This window comes from Drosophila takahashii, chromosome 3R (genome assembly GCF_030179915.1).
Source record: "Drosophila takahashii strain IR98-3 E-12201 chromosome 3R, DtakHiC1v2, whole genome shotgun sequence".
In the NCBI taxonomy this organism is placed as follows: Eukaryota; Metazoa; Arthropoda; class Insecta; order Diptera; family Drosophilidae; genus Drosophila; species Drosophila takahashii.
Window position 1 is genome coordinate 17,280,048 of NC_091681.1, and position 21,134 is coordinate 17,301,181.

Genomic DNA, 21,134 nt, shown 5'->3' on the forward strand with positions numbered 1-21,134 from the left:
ACTACATTTTAAGTTAGACTTTGAAAGAAATGATTTGTTAGAAGATTTCGAAAGTCTAATTCTTAAATTTATTAATAAATTAGTTATATAAGTATTTTGAAAAATACCGTTTTTAAATTGTACTAGCTGGTTTGTTTTAAATATATACAGTTTTATTTTCTCCGCACCTATCCCGATGCCTGACTTTTTTCTGGCCCCACTGCACTCTGCGATTGCTTCTCATTTCGCCTGGTTTCTAGCTCCATTTCCGTGGCAGTGGCAGTCGATGATTTTAGTCGACATCTTGTTCGCCCGCTTCCGTTTGGCTTGGCTTAGCTGCCCGTATTTGCTGCATTCGCTGCATTTGTTGTTCCTGTTGTCGCTCGTAAGCGCTGCACAATCACCGCAGCTGCTTTGCATTTTTCAATGGCTTTTCTTTTGCCTCCCCTGGGCGACCTGGGCGACTGTCGCGTGTCTTTGTAGATTGAAAAACATTTTTCCGTGATTTTTTGTTGTCTGCTGCTGTTGCTTTTGCTGCTGTACTTTTTCCTGTTATTCTCTTGGCATTTTCACATTTTGCATGTATTTTGTTGACAGGCCGAAAATAATCTAGGTGGCTGCCGTGCATTTATTTCTATTCCATGCAGGATCTTCATTCACGGTGGCATTCAAATGGCTTGACTACGTGACTGTTTGAAGACCCGGATTTGGGAGATCTAGTTTAGAATGATTTATATTATGTATGAATAAATTTTCTTTTAAACATCCGATGATTAATCTAATTTGATTTTATTATGAATATATTAAGGACAAATTTTATTTTAATTCCGTAAAACGCTGCTATCACTTTTCTAATAATACAATTCTTCGCTTACTAATCTACTGGGATGAGCCTTTGGGATATGATTTTGAAGCAAGGATACAATGGAGGATATCGATTTGCAGGCGAGGATAATGAAAGCTATTCCCATTGACCAGACTCAGAGCCTGAAATTGTCCCGTTTATCGACTTAACCCATTGTCCATTGGCCTCTGTTCATCTGACATATGCTAATTTGTAATTGCTCGTTTGTGTGCACCTACTCAACCCCCTTTAACACAGGGGTGTGGGTGTGTGTGTTTGGGCACACACAATTAGATACACCAACAACAACGGCGACCAAATAACAACGATGTGTAACAACAATTGTGGATATAATATGCATAATTTATAATTCCTGCGGTCACTTTCGTGCGCGCTGTTAATTGAAGCATACTTTTGAGAGCCGACTGAATTTATTGACATTTATATGATTTAATTAAAATGCAACGTATAAACACACCGATGGGCAGCCAAATCAAAAGCGGCCACATTATAAATATGCATAAATTAATGGCACTGCGCAAGTTAAACAATTTAAGCATTAAAACTGTCCATCTCTCTGTCAATTGGCCAAATTGAAATATAACTGTATATAAATAATTGAGGCAGTTTGCATTTGATGATGCCAGTGCTGCCTTTGCTGTTGATGTTGCGACAATTATGCGACTGCAAAGTCGGGGAAAATCTTTCGGTAAGCTTCATAAAAGCTTCCGCATTATGTTTACAAGCTAATAAATGTCAGCAGCAAACTGGAAACGGCAAACTGCTAGCTGAAACTGCAAACAGCCAACTGAAACTCGGGCTCGAACTCCGGCGATGCCCGAAATGCAAAGCCAACAAATGGCCGGCAAGGACAAACAAATTAAGCTCCTGAATTTTGCATGAAGCCAATTGCATTTTGGGCAGCCGGCCAAAGGACATTCAATGGTCTGTTGGCCGGCTTTTTGGCCAGATCAAGTTGTAGCAAAGTTAGAGAACTGCTAACACACACACTCACCGGGTCACAGATTATTTGCAGCTCAGTGGAGTTGGCCTAATTGATTAATGATCCTCCACCGAAGGCCCCTTATGACGATGAGTCAGCGATTCGCCGAAACCCACTGCTGACCTTTAATCCGGTGACCCAAGTTGGAGCCAAATTTGGAGGGGGTTGCAGTAACGATTCCTGTGGAAATTGACTGGCATGCAGGGAAAACAATTTATTTAAGATAAGTTAGCTTGGAAATTATAATTATTTAATATTTACAGCTGGAAAGACAACTTAATATTTTTTTAATAAAAATATAATTTAAATTATAAAAATTGAAAGCCTTTCCCCTCAGTTTTATAAACCTATTTAAATTATTTATTAAGATTTAAAGATTTACAGTTTTAAATCATACCTTTCCATTTAAAATTCGCAAAGTGAAAGTAAGGATCTCAGCGTTGGCTATTTAATTTCAAGGATACCATTTCATCAGTGAGCATCGAGTATAAATTGCCATTTTCTTGACGTGTACGTGAGCGCTTATAAATAATAACGATTCGGCTAAACCGGAAGCCAGAGTAACAACTTCCTTTTGTACGAATGTTAACCCATTCGGTCACATGCCACTCACATGGCTTTTGCACGTGTGTGCGTGCATTCATTTATGATTGAGTGCGCTTTGGGGGTGAGTGGCTGTGACTGTATGGGTAATGAGCCCGTGTGCCGCACACTCACGAAAAAAAGGTCAAAAAACGCAGAATGTTCAAAATGAAACGTCAAGAACAACAACAAAATTGCGTGTATGTTGTGTTTTTTGTTTTCGGCTTTTTTTGTTGCCTATATAGAGGCCTACACATCATCATCAACGTGTGTGGTTGTTGTTTTTGTTGGCCTGCTGGCAACCCTTTTGGAGTCGTTTTTTGTTGCTCGCTTTTTGAATTTCCGTCTGGCATGAAATATATAGCTCGCCTTCTTTTTGTGTGTGTCGCAAAGTCATGCAGTAAAAATTACACATGTATACATTTGTGTGTGTTGTTCCAGCACACGCAACAACACCAGCAAAAATTTAATTTGAATTTGCACATCAAATTCGCATATAAATTTTTAAAGCCACCGACAGGAGGAGCAAAAAACCCCGTGTGTGGTGTTGTAAAAAATTTAATTTATTAAGCACAACAACACGCTGAAGTTTGGCAACAAAAAGCGCGCGCGATTTAATCATTCATATGGCCATTTATGTGTGGCACGAGATGCCACAATATCGCCGTCTCTATGACATAATAAACGTCATCATTTGACAGCCTTTTCGTTGGGGCATGCGAAAATCACGGCGACATATTAATTGGCACGACCAACTAACCCCGCACTCTGTGAGCCCCAGAATTTTGTGCTTTGGGCCCGAGAGATATCCGACGTATAAGGAACAAGTTTTTCTGGCCCGCAGTTTGGCTTTTAGCAGATTTGAACGTTTGTGCGACTTTCAGTTAGTGGCGTCACCGAAAATTCGTTAACTGCAATGGTTTTGGCCAAGGCAGAACTTTTACAAAGTGATTATTATTGTATGGAAACTTTTGCGGCCTGGTCGAAAAGTCTGTCTAGTTCTAGTTCTAGATCTCCCACTCGTCGTTGTTGTTGCCCTTGTAGTTACATATGTAAAACCGAAAAGGAAAAAAAGGAAATACAAGACCGAAACGAGGCAAAACTTATGGGCACAAAGTTTTGGTAGCATTTTCATACCCCCGCTAAAGGAATATCGCCTGACAGGGCCAACAACAAGGCGGCAGTGCTAAAGACAACGTGAACTAACACCAATTAAAAGTCATTTAACGTCCACCCCCATATAGGGCATACTAGCTTATAGCAGCGGCCAAAAAAATAGTGCTACCTTTTTAGCATAATAAAGTGATCCATTTATTTTACACACCAAAACTGAGTGTAATCTAAATTCTTTTTGGTAATATTTTTGTATGTTTAGACATTTAAAATTTCAGAGAATATTAAATCTTAAATGCGTAACATCTTAGGATGTTCTTTTACATCTTAAATCTTGTAAAAACGAGGTAAATCAATGCTATTACCTTAACCGCAACTGTGTTTTGATTTTCAGTGGACGGGGCCAATCAGGAACGGCTGCCAAAGACTGGCTCTGACAGCTTCTGGTCATACAAAGTAAATGGGTTCAAGTGTTTAATATTTCAAAAGTGTTTTCGCCAAACTACGTGGTGTGATGTGGAGCTAGATGCTGCCCCATCATGGCTCGTGGTATTGGAAATGGCTGGAGTTGGAGCACGTGTCGGTTTAGTTGTCGACAAGTTTACTATCACAGTTGGGCAAGCAAAACTTTGCCCTGTCCTTCATTGGTCTGGAGTGGGGGTCATAAATAAATTAACTACTTAAATTTGCCTGCGGTGCAATCGGAGCAGGGTAAGGGGCGTTTTAGCACTTGGAAAACAAAAGTTATTGAGTCGGAAAGGTTTCCTTGGTAACGCCAAAAATTAAAGTTAAGTGGCTATAGTTTTTTTACATTTTTGTGGTAATATTTGAATTTTTTTAAGGATTTTTTTCAGTGATCGGGGACTTTTTCCAAGCGGTGTCAATCAGCCTTGGCCGAAATGGAAACATCTTTCACTCGGCCTTTCAGCCAGAGTCTGAGCCAAAGCGGCAAAGTGGCCATTACTCTAATTAACCTTATTTCATTCTCAATTATAAACGGCCAGAAAACAAACAGTACAGAAAAAAAGAACAGCACTAATTGTAACAAGCGGAAAAACAAGAAAACTCGGCAGAGCAGTCGGGGCAGAGGAAAACCAAAAGGAAAAACCAAAACAATTGCCTTAAAACATAATTGTTATTTTGCGCCTTTTCCTCTTTGATTTTCCTTTCTGCCAGTTGCCGTTTGCCGACTTTTTGGCTCAACCCAAAAAACGAAAAAAAAAAAACCAAAAGACCAAAAAAAAGGCAAATTAAGTTTTTTGCTCTAATTTAGTCTGACGCGCGTTGGAAAAACAACAACAAGACAACGAATAACAAGGGGAACAACAATAATAACAGGCCGCCTTGGCTTTTGCTTTTCCTTTGCCTTTGCTTAATTTACCATTTTTCACTCTTATCGCCCCTCGAGAGCAAGAGCAAAAGCGAGGGTGGCCATAAAAATAAGGCCAAAAGCAGCACAGTTGGACTGGCTGTCTTAAAGTTTAAGCTGCGAGCGTAACAATAATTTAATGCGGCTCTTAAATTGTTTGTAAAATGTTCAACAACCGCGCTGCGTGCCGCTCAGTGGCAAAGTTAAAAAGTGGAAAACTTTTTCTTTTCTATTTAACGTAATTTTCCCTTATTTGCTATGTCTGATCCGGGGGATCCCCCTCCCTTCCCTCTCGGCTAGCTCATTTCCCCACGCAGATTTTCCGGACTGTTGTCGAGCATATGTTGCCCTTGCCTCATAATGTGGCATATTTGGCAGCTCGAGAGCTCGACAGTCCCGATTGAGTCCCGTGCCATGTGCTGTTGTCTTCATTTGGAGTCCTTCCTTCCTTCCGCCTTCCTCCTCCTTTCTACTTGGCTTTCCTCTTCTCGCTTTCGTCATTTTCTTGGGGGAAAATTACATGGCAGGCGACACTTCGGGCTTTCTCTTTCCTTTTCGTGGTTAAGCAAATGTTTAACAAACCAAATCTGAGATTTGCATTTTATGCTTTCGCTCTCCCCCCTTTCAATGCTCTTTTCTTTCATGGTTGGATAAGCTCAGCTTTAATGCCTCTAATCGGGCTTAAAATCAAGGATGTTCGGCAAAAAGCGAGACAAGAAAAATAAAAATAAAAATCAAATAATTTAAAAGAACTTTTTGTCACATCAATCGCTGCTGACGTGACATGGGAAAACTTTGTGGTCTGGCTGCAAAGCTTCTTAAGTGCCGGGAAACCCTTTTTGGACGGGTGGTGCTGTGGAAATCCTTCACTTACTGGCTCATTTCTAATTCCATTTCCCATTGGCTCTTATTCACACTTCAGCCAAGCTTGGGACAAATTATTGACACGCTCAAAGAACACAGACAGACCGACAGTTGGCCAAATCCATTGCTCAAAGGCATGAAAATGAAAACATTTTCACTTATTTGCCCAGAAATTGGATAAGAATCGAACTGAAATTGGATCTCACTCATTGTCGATACACTTGCCACAGCCCAGCCTCCGTTTTTGTTTTGCTTTTAACTGCCTGCCGCTGGTGTTGTTGGTTTGCCAGGCACATCAAGCATTTTCCGGCTATTTTCCCACCCCCTGCCGAGCCACTGGTCGCCCCCCTCGCCGCACTCTTATTATCGTAATAGAATTTGCCAAATTGAGGTTGAAATACAATGGCTTGGTTTGCCTTGATGCACACAGAAAAACTTCTCGTTCTTTGATATTTGGAAACCGAAAGACTACTTGAATTGACTATCCAAAAATGTTAAACGTAGGAAACACTTCTAACCAAAAGTTTTCTGAAATGCTAGTTTATAAATTTGGAAAAAAGGAATATTATATAACTTACATACATGGTTGATATTATTTTAAAATGTAATTATTATTTTGAGGGTTTGATAAGTGTTTTATAATGTTGTCTTTTTTTTCTATATCTATAGTTTTTTAAGTTTTTAAAAACAAATTTCTTTAAGTGCATGCGCCTGCTTTCTCCTTTTTTTTGGCATCCGTTTATCGTTTGATTGTTTGTCTGCCTCGCCCCTCATTTTGCCTGTGTTATGTGTGTTTGCTTGCTTGTTTGCTTATTTGGCGGGACTGCTGCTGGTTCGCTTATCAATTGCTGTTTTTATTGCCATTTTAGCCGCCCCGTTGTCGCAGCCCTCCCCCTCGTTGGCCTTCCTTATTGAGTACGACAAAAATTCATTGCCTGGCCCAAGGGCGCGTGCCAGTAAACAGCTAAAAGCCAACAGCTAACAGCCTCAGTGGAGGATTGTCGAAGGCATTCGCCTCGGCATTCGTATTGACTAGCCTGCGGTTTAGGTCCACTTTGCTGCCGCTTTGCCCCCAATTTAATTGTTTACTTTGTGGCAATTGACCTTTTGTGGTGATTGCGGGCATGGCGGTGATTGAATGCCAGATATCACATTTCGCCCCGGCTATTAGGGAATTATGATATTCTGATTGGGCCATTTGGGGGCGAAATTGCCCCTCGCTCACTGATCTCCACTGCTCATATTGATTTGTCAGCAATTCCGTTTGAGCAGTCAGAATGCTTGGAAAAAAAAGAGAGGATAAGCCCCCGCTGGGAGTAGCTCATCGGAAATATGTCAAGTGGACCAACCTGGCTAGAAACTCATCTGGGCCCACGCTGCGTATGAGTAACGCGCTCGTCACGGCACGTCATCAACTTTGTTGCTGCCATTGTGCGAATTTCGCATTCCCCTTCCGTCATACATTGCCATTTCTCTTCTTTTTTTCTTTTTTCTTTTTCTTTTTTAGCCACCATGTGCTGGCCTTTTGCGTTGCACCACAATGTGGATGTGGTTAGCAACAAAAGCCGCAGGCCCAAAAGGGGGAAGTTGCTAAAGCATTCTTTGTTTCTAGGCAATTTCAGTCACTTACTCAGGCCGTTGTTATTGCGACTTTGCCTTTGCCATTGCGTTGTCGCTGGCGATAAAACTGTTACTGCTACTCGTACGGCTACCGCCACAAAATACCGATGTCGTTACTGCCGTTCGGTTTGTTGATGCTGCACGGAGCGCAAAAGTTTGGTTTTGAAGGTTGATTAACCTCTTTTGAGTACATTTTTGAACGTTATTAACGTTATAGTAATTTCTTATTTATCATTAGAACTATAAGCTACATTTTATTAAATAATTCTGCATTTTACGAAAATAACTTAAACAAACAGTTGGTAATAATTAATTTGAAAATGTACAGGTTATAGGCAATTTATAATTACCTCTCAACCAGATAAGAAATAAATACATTTAAATGAAAAAATTGAAAAATTGATGGAATAGATGGAATATTGAATAGATTGGTTGAATAGATTTAATAATGAATTTTAATTGTAGTAAATCGAAATGGTTTCCATACAAAATATATAATACACTTATTATTATCTTTAAGACTTAATTATTAAAATCGAAATAATCAAAAGTATGGCTTTCTAAGTTTACCCAAAATATTACTTTAAAATACATTTTAAAAGAGTTTAAAGAGTGGTTAATTAAAATAATATTTCTGAAGACAGGATAAAGCTTATATGCTTTGCGATCTCTTTTAAATCCAATTCCGTTTCTTGAAATACACTTTTTTTCGAGTGTCCTACCGTTTCGTGCTCCTTTGGAGCTTAACCCGGGCCTCACCTTGTATCGGTGTCGTGTGTGCTTTCTGTCTCCGCCTGCCATAACAGCAAACTTTGCTACAAAACTGCTGCCATAGCCCCAGCCGACACACTCGTGTCCTTGCTAACCAACACAGGACGACACACATGGATGCCATGGCAGCCTCACCTTGGGCATATTGATGAGCCCAACACTTTAATTAGAGCGTCAATAAAATGGATAAATGCAGTCCCAGCATGTCGACAGCCGTCTCCTCGTTGGCAGAAATTTAATTTGCCATTCACTTACACGCCACTTGGTCCTGCGGCATGTTTGCACCAATTAACCGGGGCTGAGTCCTCACTGAAAATTACAATTAATAGTCCCGGCATTTTTCACTCCCTTTGTAGGTGGCAGAAGAGCCATGCAGGTCCGTGGTCCGAGCCAAGTCATTGGGCTGGACAGGCGTGCAAATCGCTATAAATTATGGTGTCAACTCAAGCCTAAATTAGTCTCGACACGCAGACAATGGCCAACACCTACCATATGTACAGTCGGGGTTAATGAAAAATATTCAATTTTAAATATTTTTTGTATTTATAAGCCATTAATAATTATTATATCTCTTATAATAGAAAGATATTAATTTATATCATAGTCCCAATAGTTAAATATATATATGACATCTATATTGCTGACCTAAAATCTATGGTAATTTAGCTTAGTTAACCAATTTATGTTTATGGTTTATTTCAATTCAAAAACGAATATATATTTCTTACCTCCGGTGTTTGCTGTGTCAGTGTCCTTCAAGTGAATCGATCTATAATTAAGATAACTCCGATACTGAACTGTGTACCTCGTATGTCGGTCCGCATGGAACGGCTTCATTATGGCCGCTCGGCAATGGGCTGGAATCGCACTCTCAATGGAATCCAGATAATGCCGCCTTATTTGTTTATGAAATTGACCTGCGATTATCGCTGCAGCGGAAACAGAAACTCAGACAGGGACAAAGAGAGACTTATTGCGTGTGTGCCGCCTCATGAATAATACATTTGCCCGCTGTGGGCGTGGCAGTCTGGCTGTCTGGCTGACTGTCCGCCCACACTCACACAATAAAAGTTTCCCAACAGCGAAATCGTTTTGTTAACTTGTTCACAAGTGTCGGTATGTGTGGGCCAACAACTCGAAAGTCTCTGTAAAGTCATTCTCTACTCTCGCAACGATCCCACATTCTCGGCCTCAAGGATCTGCTGTGAAAATCCGTTTACACAATTTAACGCACAAGTTCGGCAAAAAAAATAAAGTTTCCGCAAATGCATAAAACTTTTGTATTGACAATAAACGCCAGCAGAAGGCTTTCGAATATGCAAAATGCCGAGGAGCTGTGGTAGCCAAAGGGGCAAGGGATAAAAGTGCACATATTCACATATGGTTTAACTCCACAAATTCCGGAAGATAAAACCCGCAGGCAGCGATGATGCTCTTAAATAGGTTTAGTTTGTTGCCAAGTTGTTTAAAACCAGTAAGAAGATGAAAAAATATAGAATAGCTGCAACTACACCAAACGAAATGATGAGAAATTTGAATACCATTTTTAAATATAATAATCGGATTATTTGATATAAGAAAATAATACTAATAATTTTAAAAACGAGTTTAGTCCTAAACAAATTTTAGAGAAGATATTAAAGAACATTATTTGGAAAAGCGCCCATCACATCTAACAAACGATTTTTTAAACTTTAAAGCTGTTGTAGAACATCTTTCTAACCATTTATAATTACTTTAAAAACTACGTATTTTTAAGAGAGTATAATATTTAGTCGTGTGGAGCCAGAGGGAAAAAGTGCATCCACTTTTATGGCATTGGCAGTGGCAGACAAAAGCGTACGAAATTCAATGAGCTGCAAAAAGCATCTAAAGTCGCTGCTGCTGCCAGATTTACGCCAAGAAAAATGTCAGACTGGCAGCTGCGGGCAGCCAACCTGCATTTCTCCCACACTTTCAACCTGTTTGGAGTTTTCTCACCAAAAAAGAAATATATATATATTTGAAAAAAAAACGCCCAAAGTTTGGAATCCAACTGGAAGTGGAGTTGACTGCGGTCTGAGCAGGCGGCAGACAAATTGCGCTCGTAAATGCTTTAAATTGTGCACTCTGCCCGCTCCAAATTGAAGTTGGGAAAGAAAAAGTGAAGCCGCGTCGAGAACAAAACATGGCGAAACAAAAGTTGGCGAAGGAGCGTGCAAAAAATTGCGGAGCGTGTTAAGAAAAATGTTTCCGTAAGCTGCGAACAAATGCGCGACAATATTTTTGTGTGCGGCCAATGTGGAAATCTTCGCTTAAAGTTGCCGCACACCTTTACCTTTGAGTGGGTAGTGGGCGGCTGAGTGGTTGAGTGGCTAGAATTTTCCCGCACTTCTCGGCTGCAACCGAAAACGAGAAATGCCAGAAGCAACACTTGCCATTTTCCGGTTTCTTCTGGCGGCTTCGCCTGGGTTGATAACCCAAAACCGAGTGCCACTTAAGACCAAAGCCAATGGGCTTTCCACAGAGAGAAATGTCTTAGGCTTAAGGCTATTAAAGATCAATAATATATATTATTTAAAATTATTATGACATTTTATAAATATTAATATATTAATAACTGTAGGTAATAAAAGTCATATTTGATTTATTCTCACGGCGAATAATGATTAACAGTTCTTATAAACATTTTGATTTACATTTTAGGAAGAACAAAAGATGGGGATATACAGTAGTAAAATCTGTTAGATTGATTTCCTTATAAATAATTCACCATTGAAACCCCCAATTTCTTTTAGTGCTTGCAGTGCACACTTGACTTCTCAGCGGCTGCAACAGTTGCGAGGTGTTAGATGTCAAACTGTTAAGTTAATACAGCTAACTCGACTTTTCAACTCCTGAACTGAACTCCGCTCGACTTCTTTTGGCGTTGGATTTTCCAATTTACAGCCTCTGGTTTCCCGCTCTAATGACCGGTTTCTCAACTGATATTAAGTGGCATTAGGACACGGGAGCAGCCAACTTACTTAAGACTTTTGAGCGCTTTAAGGCCACGACAAGGTCATGACGGGCCGACAGTCTGATAAGGGCGGCGCAAATTCAATAAATTCGCTGACGTAATTCCTAATTGGCCCGGTGAAAGTAAACCAAGCGAAGCACTTAAATTAATTAAAATATCATTTCGGAAGTCGGCGGAAAGTAAACACAGTGAAATCACCGCCTCAAAGAATCCCTTTTTTGTCGCTGGCCGGCAAAGTGAAATCGAAATGGCAAACAAGGCACGAAATTAGATGGTTCTCGGCATTATTGTCAAAATAACATTTTCCCCTTGGTTGCTGGTGTTTTTTTTCCTCCGTACGCCCGCTGAAGGTCGTAAATAATTTATGTAAACTTGAAGGTTTGCAGCAGGAGGCGGAAAATGGCAGTGGGAATTGTCGCAGACTCCTTTACACTTTGATGCTGCTGTGTTATGAATAATAACTTGGACTTGGTCCGCCCCGCCGCCTCCCTTTTTGTTATTGTGCGTTCGAATTTCACGTCACTCTCGTCCTGTCCCGCTCCTCCAGCGTTCTCCGTCTCTTTTCTGCATTTGGCAAAGCTTTGAATATTTTACGCAGGCATAAATAATTTAAAACAATGGAACACACGTAAAAAGGGAAAAGGATAATGCAGCAGCAGCAGCAGCAGACGGGCAAGGCTTTTTTTCGCAAAAAACAGGACAAAAGTGAGAGCGGAAAGCAGAAAAAAATGGGGCAAAGGAACAGGAAGATAAGAATAAAAATGTATATGTATATTTTTTTTACCATGGCCCAGAGAAGCTGGCCCAAAGACCCACACACAGCAAGTGCTGCAGATCGCACTTCCACTGCCGATGAAAAAACCCAACACCCACCGACTTTCGACCCGGGCGCAACACTTGACATATGTGCCGCCCTTTGACCTCTTTCCCCCTCTCCCTCTTTCTCCAGCTGCGAGGCGATGGAATTCCTTGTAAATGAGACGGCAAGGCGGCCAAAACATTTGACGAACGACAAAAAATGAAATGTAAATGCTGAAAATGTTGTCTTTGCCTCGTATGAGCCCTCCTTTCTTTTTTCTCTCTCTAAGCCAGTGAGTGATGGCGGCTCAAAGAAATGTCAACACACACAAGGCTCACGCACAGGCACCCGCCCTTAGACAATTTCACTTTGACTTAACAAATAGAAAATCATTTATTCTGCATGCGCGAACGTGGACGCACAGCCTGGCCGGGATTCGATTTCCCACAGAGGAGGAGAGCACTCAAAAAATTGAATTGACAAAAATAATAAAAAACAAAAATTAAAAACCAAAATTTGATAATTTTCTATTTAGCATTTCAAGTTGGAATAATAATACTGTAATTTTAAGTTTATAATATTTAGTTGGAAACTCAAAACATTTTATTTATTTATTTTGTCAAATTAAAATACCAAATTATTGGAAAGAAAATGGCACCGGAAAATAAAACATTTTAAATCATATTCGCAAATAAAAAGATTTCCAAATAGGCAAGCAGTTTATAGGCTTTTCACTTATCTCTGTATAAAACCAAACTATAAATGCTTACTTATCTGCTGATAAATACTAGCTATATAATTTTTAAATTAAATCAAAATCACCATTTAATAAAACAAGTTTTCTTTCAGTCTAAGTCAGAGGCAGATGGGAACTTTCCCGGACCCGTCCTACCGTCCGCCGTGATTTTCCATCCCGTGTCGAGCCTTTAGATTTATGCGCATTTTGCATATTTCTTTTCCTCCTCATTTCAAAAGCAACAAAAGTGACTTTGCCTCCGCTCCTGATTCAGCAGCTTTTTTCCTCTTTTTTCTGAGGGATGGTGCTCCAATTTTCATTGCGCGACTTTTATGACTTTGCCTGCCGCTGCTTTTGACTTTTATCGAATGCAAATTGTTTTATAATAATGCAATCAAATCTTTGTCAACTCTGTTTATTGATGTGTTTATTTTGTTTTGGTTTTTCCTGGTAATGCCGGCAGCTGAATAACATTTAACAAGTGGAATAAATTGCGAGAGGAGCCACTTGAGTGTCGAAGCTAACAAGCTTACGATGTTTACTAATAGGTTTCCCCCGGGGTCTTTTGGGGCGTTCCGAATAATTTTGTTTGTTAGGAAAACAGGATTCTTTTTATTGAGGCGGAACCATTGTGTGTCCTTATAAAAAGTTGAAAAAGATAAACCTATTTGTATTTAAATAGAAACGTTCTGAACAATTAAACCCATTGTTTTAATATCCCTAAGGATATTATTAAATTAAGTAGAATTGACTTAATAACATTTCCCCAGGGAATTCAGTTAATAAAATATACAACTTAGTTAGATGTGACATCTCTGGCATATTCCATGTTCCATAAATAAATAAAAATTGAATACTTGAAGCTGGAAAAAACGCAATGCAACCCCTTGAAATCCCAGTCAAGAGCTGCACTGGTGACGTGACTAAGCCAGAATAGAAAGGACCTCCCGGTGGTACCAAGGCATTTACTGCAGCGTCTCTGCAAATGCTTCCTTACTTGTAGTTACACTTCTTTTATTGTTTCCGGATTTCATTCCATTTTTTTCTGCTGGAAATGTACTTAAATCACGGGAAACGTGCCAAGCAACCGAACAAGGACAATAAAAGAAGGCGTGACAGAACATGAGGGGAGGGAGGTCACTAGATGGTGTTTTAAACTGGCGCATTTTAATGAATCGATCATCAGCCTGGCGTGCTGGGAAAATAACAAATTTTATGCATCGCACAGCGGTAACTACAATTATGGAAAACATCAATGACAATGGCAATAACAACTACAACAGCCATACAGGTCCCGACAATAACAACATCGTGGAACGGCAACAACAATAACAATAATTGTATTTACACATAATTGACCATAATCCCCAGCAGCATTCTCGTTATTCAGCCCCGTGACCCCTCGAACGATATTTTTATACCCGCTATTTGAAGAGGTCCAGGGGTATATTATACTTAAATATGTTCTATAACTATAATCTCACAAGAACAAAAGTAGCTACTAGTTTTTCTTAAGGGTAAATAAAATTAAATTTTATTTTGATAAATCCTTAAATAAATGTATGGATTAAATTAAATGTATTTTAATTTAATTTAATGAAGAGGTCATAATAAAGATAAATATTTATTATTATAATTGATATTTTGTTAGAATATTTTTAGATGCGATTTTTAGGATGCGATCCAAAGTTGACAAAAATTTTCTAGATATATTTAGATAACGTTCAATTTATGCAAGCCATAATATTTATGAGGACATTGAGTACCAGGTATCTCCTAATCGTATCACTCTCCTCGAGCGTTCCTTCGTGTTTTCTCTTTGGGTTGTTGTTTTCGTTGTTTTGGTTAAGGCCCAACACCAGCTTCAACACCCAATTCGGTTGGTTGCCCATGAAAATGGCCGCAGGCGACATTTTATGTTGCTGCTGTTGCTGGTGGTGTTGCTGTTGCCAGTGTGCTGTTGGTAATGTTGTTTTCACCGAGCTCTGTTCGCATTGTCTGACTGTAGTTAAATTTAAATGCCAGTAGGCGAGGCGGCAAGGACTTCCACTCGGGGCCGGAGGACCATAAATTAAATAAAATGAAATGAAATAATTTGGTCACGCACTTTCAACTGTTGACATTTGGTTCAACGGCTCCGCCCAGAAAAGAGTATTATTGCGGATAATCCGGGCGGGCTTTAAGTCGCTACATTGATCCAGTTGGAGTCGGGAAATCAATGTTTTATACGCCGGCCCATGCAAATTGCCGGAGCTCCGTGCAGTTGGCAGTGCTGCATATTTATGGGCCGCCGAATGTCGGCAACATGCACACAGCGAAATCCACTTCATGACCGAAAATTAGTTTTTAACCCACAAAATAATCCCGAATGACATAAGGATGGCCTCCGAGCAACAGAGGGCTGGGAGGGCAGCGCGAAAATAAAAACGCGGCAACCACAGTGAACATATTACAGTGGCGAACCCGGGACCCTTCGTCCTGTCCCGTCTTGTCCGTTGTACGTTGTCCGTTGTCCGTAGTCCTTGCTTGCCGGAAGTTGTAAAGCTGCCATTTCTCGGCCATGTTGTTGATGTTGCCACTGCCACCGACTTGGCTTTTCGAGCAACGATTCGCGGCCTCGTAATGCGGTCATTGTTATTGCAATTGTTGTTGCTGCCGGGTAGTTGGTAGTTGGTAGCTCGTTGCTGGTAGCTGGGCTGTAGTAGCGCATTTGTTGTATTAACTTTTTCCAAGTGGCATGCAGGGCAGCCGGCAGCAGTGGCAACACCAACAATACCTCTCGAACGCCACCCCCGACGTGGGCCATAATTTATTAAAGCCTGCACCAGAGTGCTCCAGCGTCGGGCCAGCGCCCCCGGCACACAATTGAAATTTAAGCAGCAGCGGCAGCAGGATGGCAGAGGGCGGAGAGCAGAGGGCAAAGGGCAGCGCGCCAGCAAAGTTGCAGAAAATGCGAAACACTGGAGGAATCCCCATCCTCCTTTCTCACCGCCGACCCTCCTGCAACGCGCCACCAGGGAAAATGGTAATCGAAATGTTCGCCGCACGAATCAACGCAAACAAGGCACACAGAGAAAAAAATAAAACAAATATTTTAAAAATATATTCAGAATTATTAAATCAACAATTCACTGTTGATTTTATTTTGTAAAATTAAGTCACAGTCAGAATTTCCTCTTATATTGCCTAAACATTGGGTAACTATAATAATTTATTTATAACTCTTTTTTAAAAGGACATTATTAATATTTATCTAAAGCCACGAATATAATCACAAACAATTGGAAATAGTTTAAAATTTTTAAATATTTTTAAAAAGATTTAAAGATAAAGATTAAAAGAAATCTCATAAGAAAATCTCATTAGTAATACAGAAAATAAATGCCTGAAAAATGTATTGTATTCAAGTGACAGTTGAAGGTTTGACGATTGGAAGTCGCACTTTATTTATGATATTCAAATTAACGTTTTTAAATTATCGAAAACAATAAGTATTTAATAATGACGACCCACTTAGTTGTGACTTTTCTCCAGTGCAGCGCTGAGCAGCAATGGGAGTTGGCCTGCAACACTGGCCAGTTCCCAGTCAATGTCTTGCCTCCCTTGCCGCTTTTTCTTTTTTTTTTTTTCATTTTCTGGCCTCTTTCTGCAGTCAAAGTTTTTGGTCGAAAACTTTTTGGGGTTCGGGGAAATAATTCATGAAACATGGCGAGCGCGAAACGCGAAAAGCGAACATTTTTGTGCCTGTGCCGAATCTGATTGTGACACAAACGAATTGTTCTGGTTGTCGTCGGCGGAGTTCTGGATGTGGAGGAGGATGTGGAGTTACTGGGAGGTGGGACAAGAACCGCCGGTCGGTCGCATATTTATGTGCCTATTTCGCTTTTTTCTATGTGCCTCGGAGCATTACTCTTCTTGGCATGCAAATTTATGGTGTGTCCCAAAACAATTGTTATTGTGTTTTCAACTTTTGCTTGATTTGTGTGTTTTAAGTGATTCCAAATGGGTCGCCGGGGATTGAGGTTGGGTGTGTCCCCACCCGGCCAGTTGGCAATTTGCGGCCAGGAGATCCCGATCCCCAACCACCGACCCGCCAGTCGCTGATAATTTCTTGGCTGTCATCGGGCCAGACGCGCGCTGCATATCTCAATGCAATTCTAAGCACCCAATAACCATAAAACACTTTAAAGTCCAGCCGAACTATGGCTATTTCGTCCGCCGCATTCCCCACTGACTTTTGTTTATTTGTATTTCCGTATTTCCGCAAAAAATTCGACTGTCCGGGAAACTTCTGCGGCCATGCAATTGTTGCCACTGTTCTGGTTTTCTGGCTTTCTGGCTCTTTGGCCTTCTGGCTTGCTGGTTACTTCTCGGCTCTGGCAGTAGGCCACTTCCTGCAGTCGCCGCGGAGTAAGTTCAGCTGCGTCCGCATGCAATTCGTGAATTTTTGAAGGCACTTCTTTTGTTATTCCGGCTCCGGAATCTACCTCCTCCGCCGGGTTTTCCACTGCCCACTATTACCCGCCCACTCGACTTGCAATATGCAAACGGTCATTTCGTTAATGAGCGTGGGGCAGCAGCAGGAGGAGGTCGAGGAGGATGAAAGAGAAAATTCAGGAGCAGCAGCGAACTACAACTTTTACGGGGCATCCGGCGGATGAAGAGGGTTTTGTGATGGAGGTGGAGGAGCAGGAGGAACTGGCGGAAGGCCCATGACCGTTTGGCAGTGGCCATAAAGCCGACTGCTTAGATAGACAGCAGCCCCTGTTTCCCAGTCTGCTGTCCGGATGACTTGGTTTATTTTACGTAATGAAATGAAATTGAAATGAATGTTTTATAAACCGCCAGCTCTGTTTTCCACCTCCTCTTCCCTGCCCGCTTGTAGAGAACATAAAATTATGATAAAAACTAAGAGCTACATATAAACATAATTGCAATGTTTTTTCTTCCCCATCCAGTCACTTTTTTTTATGTCCGCTTTTTCAATACAAATCATTGTAAATGCTTTAAACCGTTCACCATGAATTAAAATAATTAAAAGACCAACATAAATATTTATGAGCAATTTGCAATTACGTGTATAAAGACAAATACGAGTCAGCCGAAATGTTTGAGGGCCTTACACATTGAATTTGTATACAATTGTGCGACATAAAAAATACATATCGAAATCCTTCGTACAAAAGAATGGCAAGGAGCAGAGTCTGGGGATTTAATTAAATTTGGCTTAATGTTGTCACCGCAAGAGAGTTGCTGCTGCTTGTCGCATGTTGCTGCTGCGGCTGGCGGGTGGAATTCGGTTATTAAACATTCTGCAGATTCTCCTCACGGTACTCGTAGGCCAGGAATTTATCGAATTCAATTAGTATGGAGAGCACAGTATCGCCTTGGCCGCTGCGGGGAATAATGAGCCGGAAATTACACGGCAAGGATATTGAACTTACCTGTTGATCAAATCCTTAAGGGTTATTTTCAGCGGATCCCTGGGTCTCACCATGTCGAAGATCTCATCCTTAAGATCCTGAAATTTCACTCCCTCCGTTTTTGAGGTTTTTAAGCGAGCTTCAATACCATCGTAGAAATATCGCAAGGTTTGGGCTGTCAAATATCCCTGCTGATTTATGTCTAGGATCCGAAAAATATAGTGCATAGATGGAAGAGACTTTAAGGTTTTTTTTAATTATCTCAGAAGAACTTATTTTTTAGAATTCTCACCTTTCGGTTTTCCATTGCAAAATAAAAGTCAAGAAAGGATTTGTAGTCCATGTCTCCATTGTAAGTACGACACACCTCGAATGCTCGATCGAGAAAAATGGAAGTAAGGCTACCAGAACCGTATTTAGACAACTCTTTCTTGCTCAACATACCGTCATGATCCTTATCTAAATCCAGGTACTTTTCATACACTTCCAAAACAGCTGGCATTGAAAAGCAGTTGTCGTTTTTTTTAGCCCTTTTAACAATCGGCTTATCACGCAGCTTCAATAACTTCAATAGCAGTCCCGAGGATGCAATGTCCTTTATTCGAACACGTCGCATATGAAGATGGTCCAGAAAGAAGAATATCTTCTTGACCACCGTACAGACGTAAAATCTCTCAAATGACGGCTGTAAACAATCTCGGATTTGGGCCAGCTTGGGTATAGTGTCCGTTATATAACTCTCCAGGTCGTTTTCACTCAAATATCCATGCCCAAAGTCATCGTAAAAGGATAGAGCTATACGTTCATGGATGAGAGATACCCTTCGCATTATGTGGTTATAAATAGAGACGATCTCCAGCATGCCGTGAAAGTTGGAGGTTACCATCAGCTCGAAAAAAAGAGCCACTGTCAACAACTTTCGACACTTGGCGTTCACTTCCGAAGTAGCCCTCGAATAATCTTCAAACTTGATAAGTTGTCGGTTTGATTTCGAGGTCTCAGTAACGTGTTTTTCAAGCGTTATCCACAGTTCATTTAGATCGTCCGTGTTGAGGAGCTCCTCTGTCTGATCCTGCAGAAAGAGGGAGTGGGCCTCCCGCCGCAGCAGCTGTCGGAGTTTATCCTCCGGTTTCGGTGGAGGATCGAAAAATGTTGGTATTTGTTCATACGAAGGGTGATCCTTATCATAAAGACTAGCGAAGGCATCAGAGAATTCCGGAAGAAGCTCCATTGATTGTTACTTAATAAACTTTTTCAACGCAGCAAAACAAAATCAACTAATTCTGCTTACATGTATGACAAAGTGTGATAAGTGAGTTTGATAGAATATATAATAATATTAGAAAATTAAAAAAGGAAAAATTGTTTTAATACCTAAAAATCTGGATATAAAAATACAAATATTTATGAAACTAATGCAATAAGAAATAAGAAATTATATAGTAAATCTATTATGGGCTTCATTTAATTGAATCTTCTTTCCAATTTCAGGTTCCACCATTAAGGGCGTCGTGGCAATACTGAATTGTATCCTGGCACGTCAGCTATGTTTCGAAGATCCCTCATGTTCGGCCATTTTGGAAATAATACCGCGCGTCTGCGGGCCCATTCCAGGTAAATACAAACAAACAAACCGCCCGGCAAAACATCATTGAAATCAAATCGATATTTTTACCGCGCACTGATGAAATGTTTACACAAAATCTATGGGTTTTTGTGTCAAGTGTTTGCAGAGCTCTCGGGCACTTGCGGCGTCCGACGCTGATTATGCGCAAGTTTTGGTCATTTGAGAATTCATTTCCGCTGCCAGTGCGAGTCGGTTGAATATATTATATTTTCCCTTTGTTTTTATTTGCTCGTGGGCCTTTGTGTGTTGTGCTGTGCTGTTGTCGAACTGTGTAATTATTTCAGCAATTTTTGTGTGTTCCGTGAGCAGGCGCGCGTGCAGTAAAACAGTAAATAACAGCGTACACTTAAAGCGCAACGGAGAGCGAGGAGGAGATCGGCCACGAAACGAAGCGAGGAGCCAGCGAAAGGCATTTGAATATTCAAATGCCCCCGAGAGCTGCGACGCCCGTCGAGTCGAGTCGATGGCCTGTTTCTGCAATACCCTGTACAAAAAGGAGTGCGGGGGTGCATTACCTTCTGTCGCACTAGGCACAGAAACTTGCAGGGATTTTTCATACAAACGAAAAAGAAATAAAGTACATTTTATTAATTTAACTGTATTTTTGCAATAGGTCTAACATACTTGTTAAAAATTATTGAGCGAGATTTTCTAGCAAACTTAAATTAATTAAAAGTTAAATAAATTGGTCAGTAATTTAATAGGGACTTTCCTATGAATAAATACTTTCAAACAATAACTCACCTTTCACCTAAATATTTAACCTATTATTCTGCTTATTTAAACTTAAAGTACTCACAAATCCATCTAGTGGGTATTCCATTTTTCAACATTTGACTTTTAATCTCCTGTTTGTTTTTCTCTGGAGGAGTGGCTGAATGTGTGCGGTGAGCGCACATGACCTGAAGGTGCAAAATGAAAAAGAAATGCGTGGCTGGCGGCTTCCTTCTTATCCGGGTACTCACAACCACCTGGCCACCCACTTTATTCACCTTCCACCTATTCACTCTGCCGCTCAAACAAAGGCCGCCGACGAACGAATGAGCGCGCCGCAGAAAAAGTTAATTTATAAATTATTCAGTAATTTGTTTTAGACTCTGCTTTAGCCGGTGCCCCACCCGCCGTCACAGCAACAACAATGGAAATAAATTTCTTTTGTGCCACGCTTTGATCCGCCCCTCATTCAAAATGTGTATCTAAGACGGGACTTTTCCGCGAGCACTATCCACCGACCACTCATTCCCGGTTCATCGTCATGGTCGCATAGTTTGTGTCCTGTGCCGAGGAGCTCGAAAGCGTATCGTGCGCATAAGTCCGCTCTTATATTTAATTATTAATGTTCATTCAGTCCGGCCAGCGTCTTGTGGCATTTCTCAGCTTTTCCCGAGCACCGCCGCCCGCCATTC

At 40.7% G+C, this 21,134-nt stretch overlaps 2 protein-coding genes and 1 long non-coding RNA gene across 8 annotated transcripts in view; 1 reads left to right on the top strand and 2 right to left on the bottom strand.

The window, feature by feature from the left end:
* Window positions 1–21,134, top strand: part of Gfrl (Glial cell line-derived neurotrophic family receptor-like) — a 122,802-nt gene that overhangs the window by 69,762 nt on the left and 31,906 nt on the right. For all 3 annotated transcript variants that reach the window (XM_070216915.1, XM_070216917.1, XM_070216916.1), the window contains exon 4: window positions 19,593–19,715. In XM_070216915.1, coding sequence (XP_070073016.1) covers window positions 19,593–19,715 — 123 coding nt within the window. The remainder of the gene's footprint in view (window positions 1–19,592; window positions 19,716–21,134) is intronic.
* On the bottom strand, window positions 166–2,720 carry LOC138913631 (uncharacterized). The gene is made up of 3 exons (XR_011419438.1): window positions 2,224–2,720; window positions 1,839–2,019; window positions 166–695 (listed from the first exon to the last, which is right to left on the bottom strand). It is a non-coding gene; the product is annotated as an uncharacterized lncRNA (long non-coding RNA).
* Window positions 17,730–19,412, bottom strand: LOC138913369 (serine/threonine-protein phosphatase 2A regulatory subunit B'' subunit gamma-like). Of its 4 annotated transcripts, XM_070216919.1 has the most exons (4): window positions 18,546–19,412; window positions 18,394–18,476; window positions 18,123–18,340; window positions 17,730–18,072 (listed from the first exon to the last, which is right to left on the bottom strand). In XM_070216919.1, the coding sequence occupies exons 1-4, from the start codon at window positions 19,330–19,332 to the stop codon at window positions 17,982–17,984; spliced, it is 1,179 nt and encodes a 392-aa protein (XP_070073020.1). In that variant the 5' UTR covers window positions 19,333–19,412; the 3' UTR covers window positions 17,730–17,981. The 4 variants fall into 4 exon arrangements, with proteins under 4 accessions (XP_070073020.1, XP_070073019.1, XP_070073022.1 ...); XM_070216918.1 differs by having other exon boundaries at window positions 17,732–18,072; window positions 18,394–19,412; XM_070216921.1 differs by lacking the exon at window positions 17,730–18,072 and having other exon boundaries at window positions 18,165–18,303.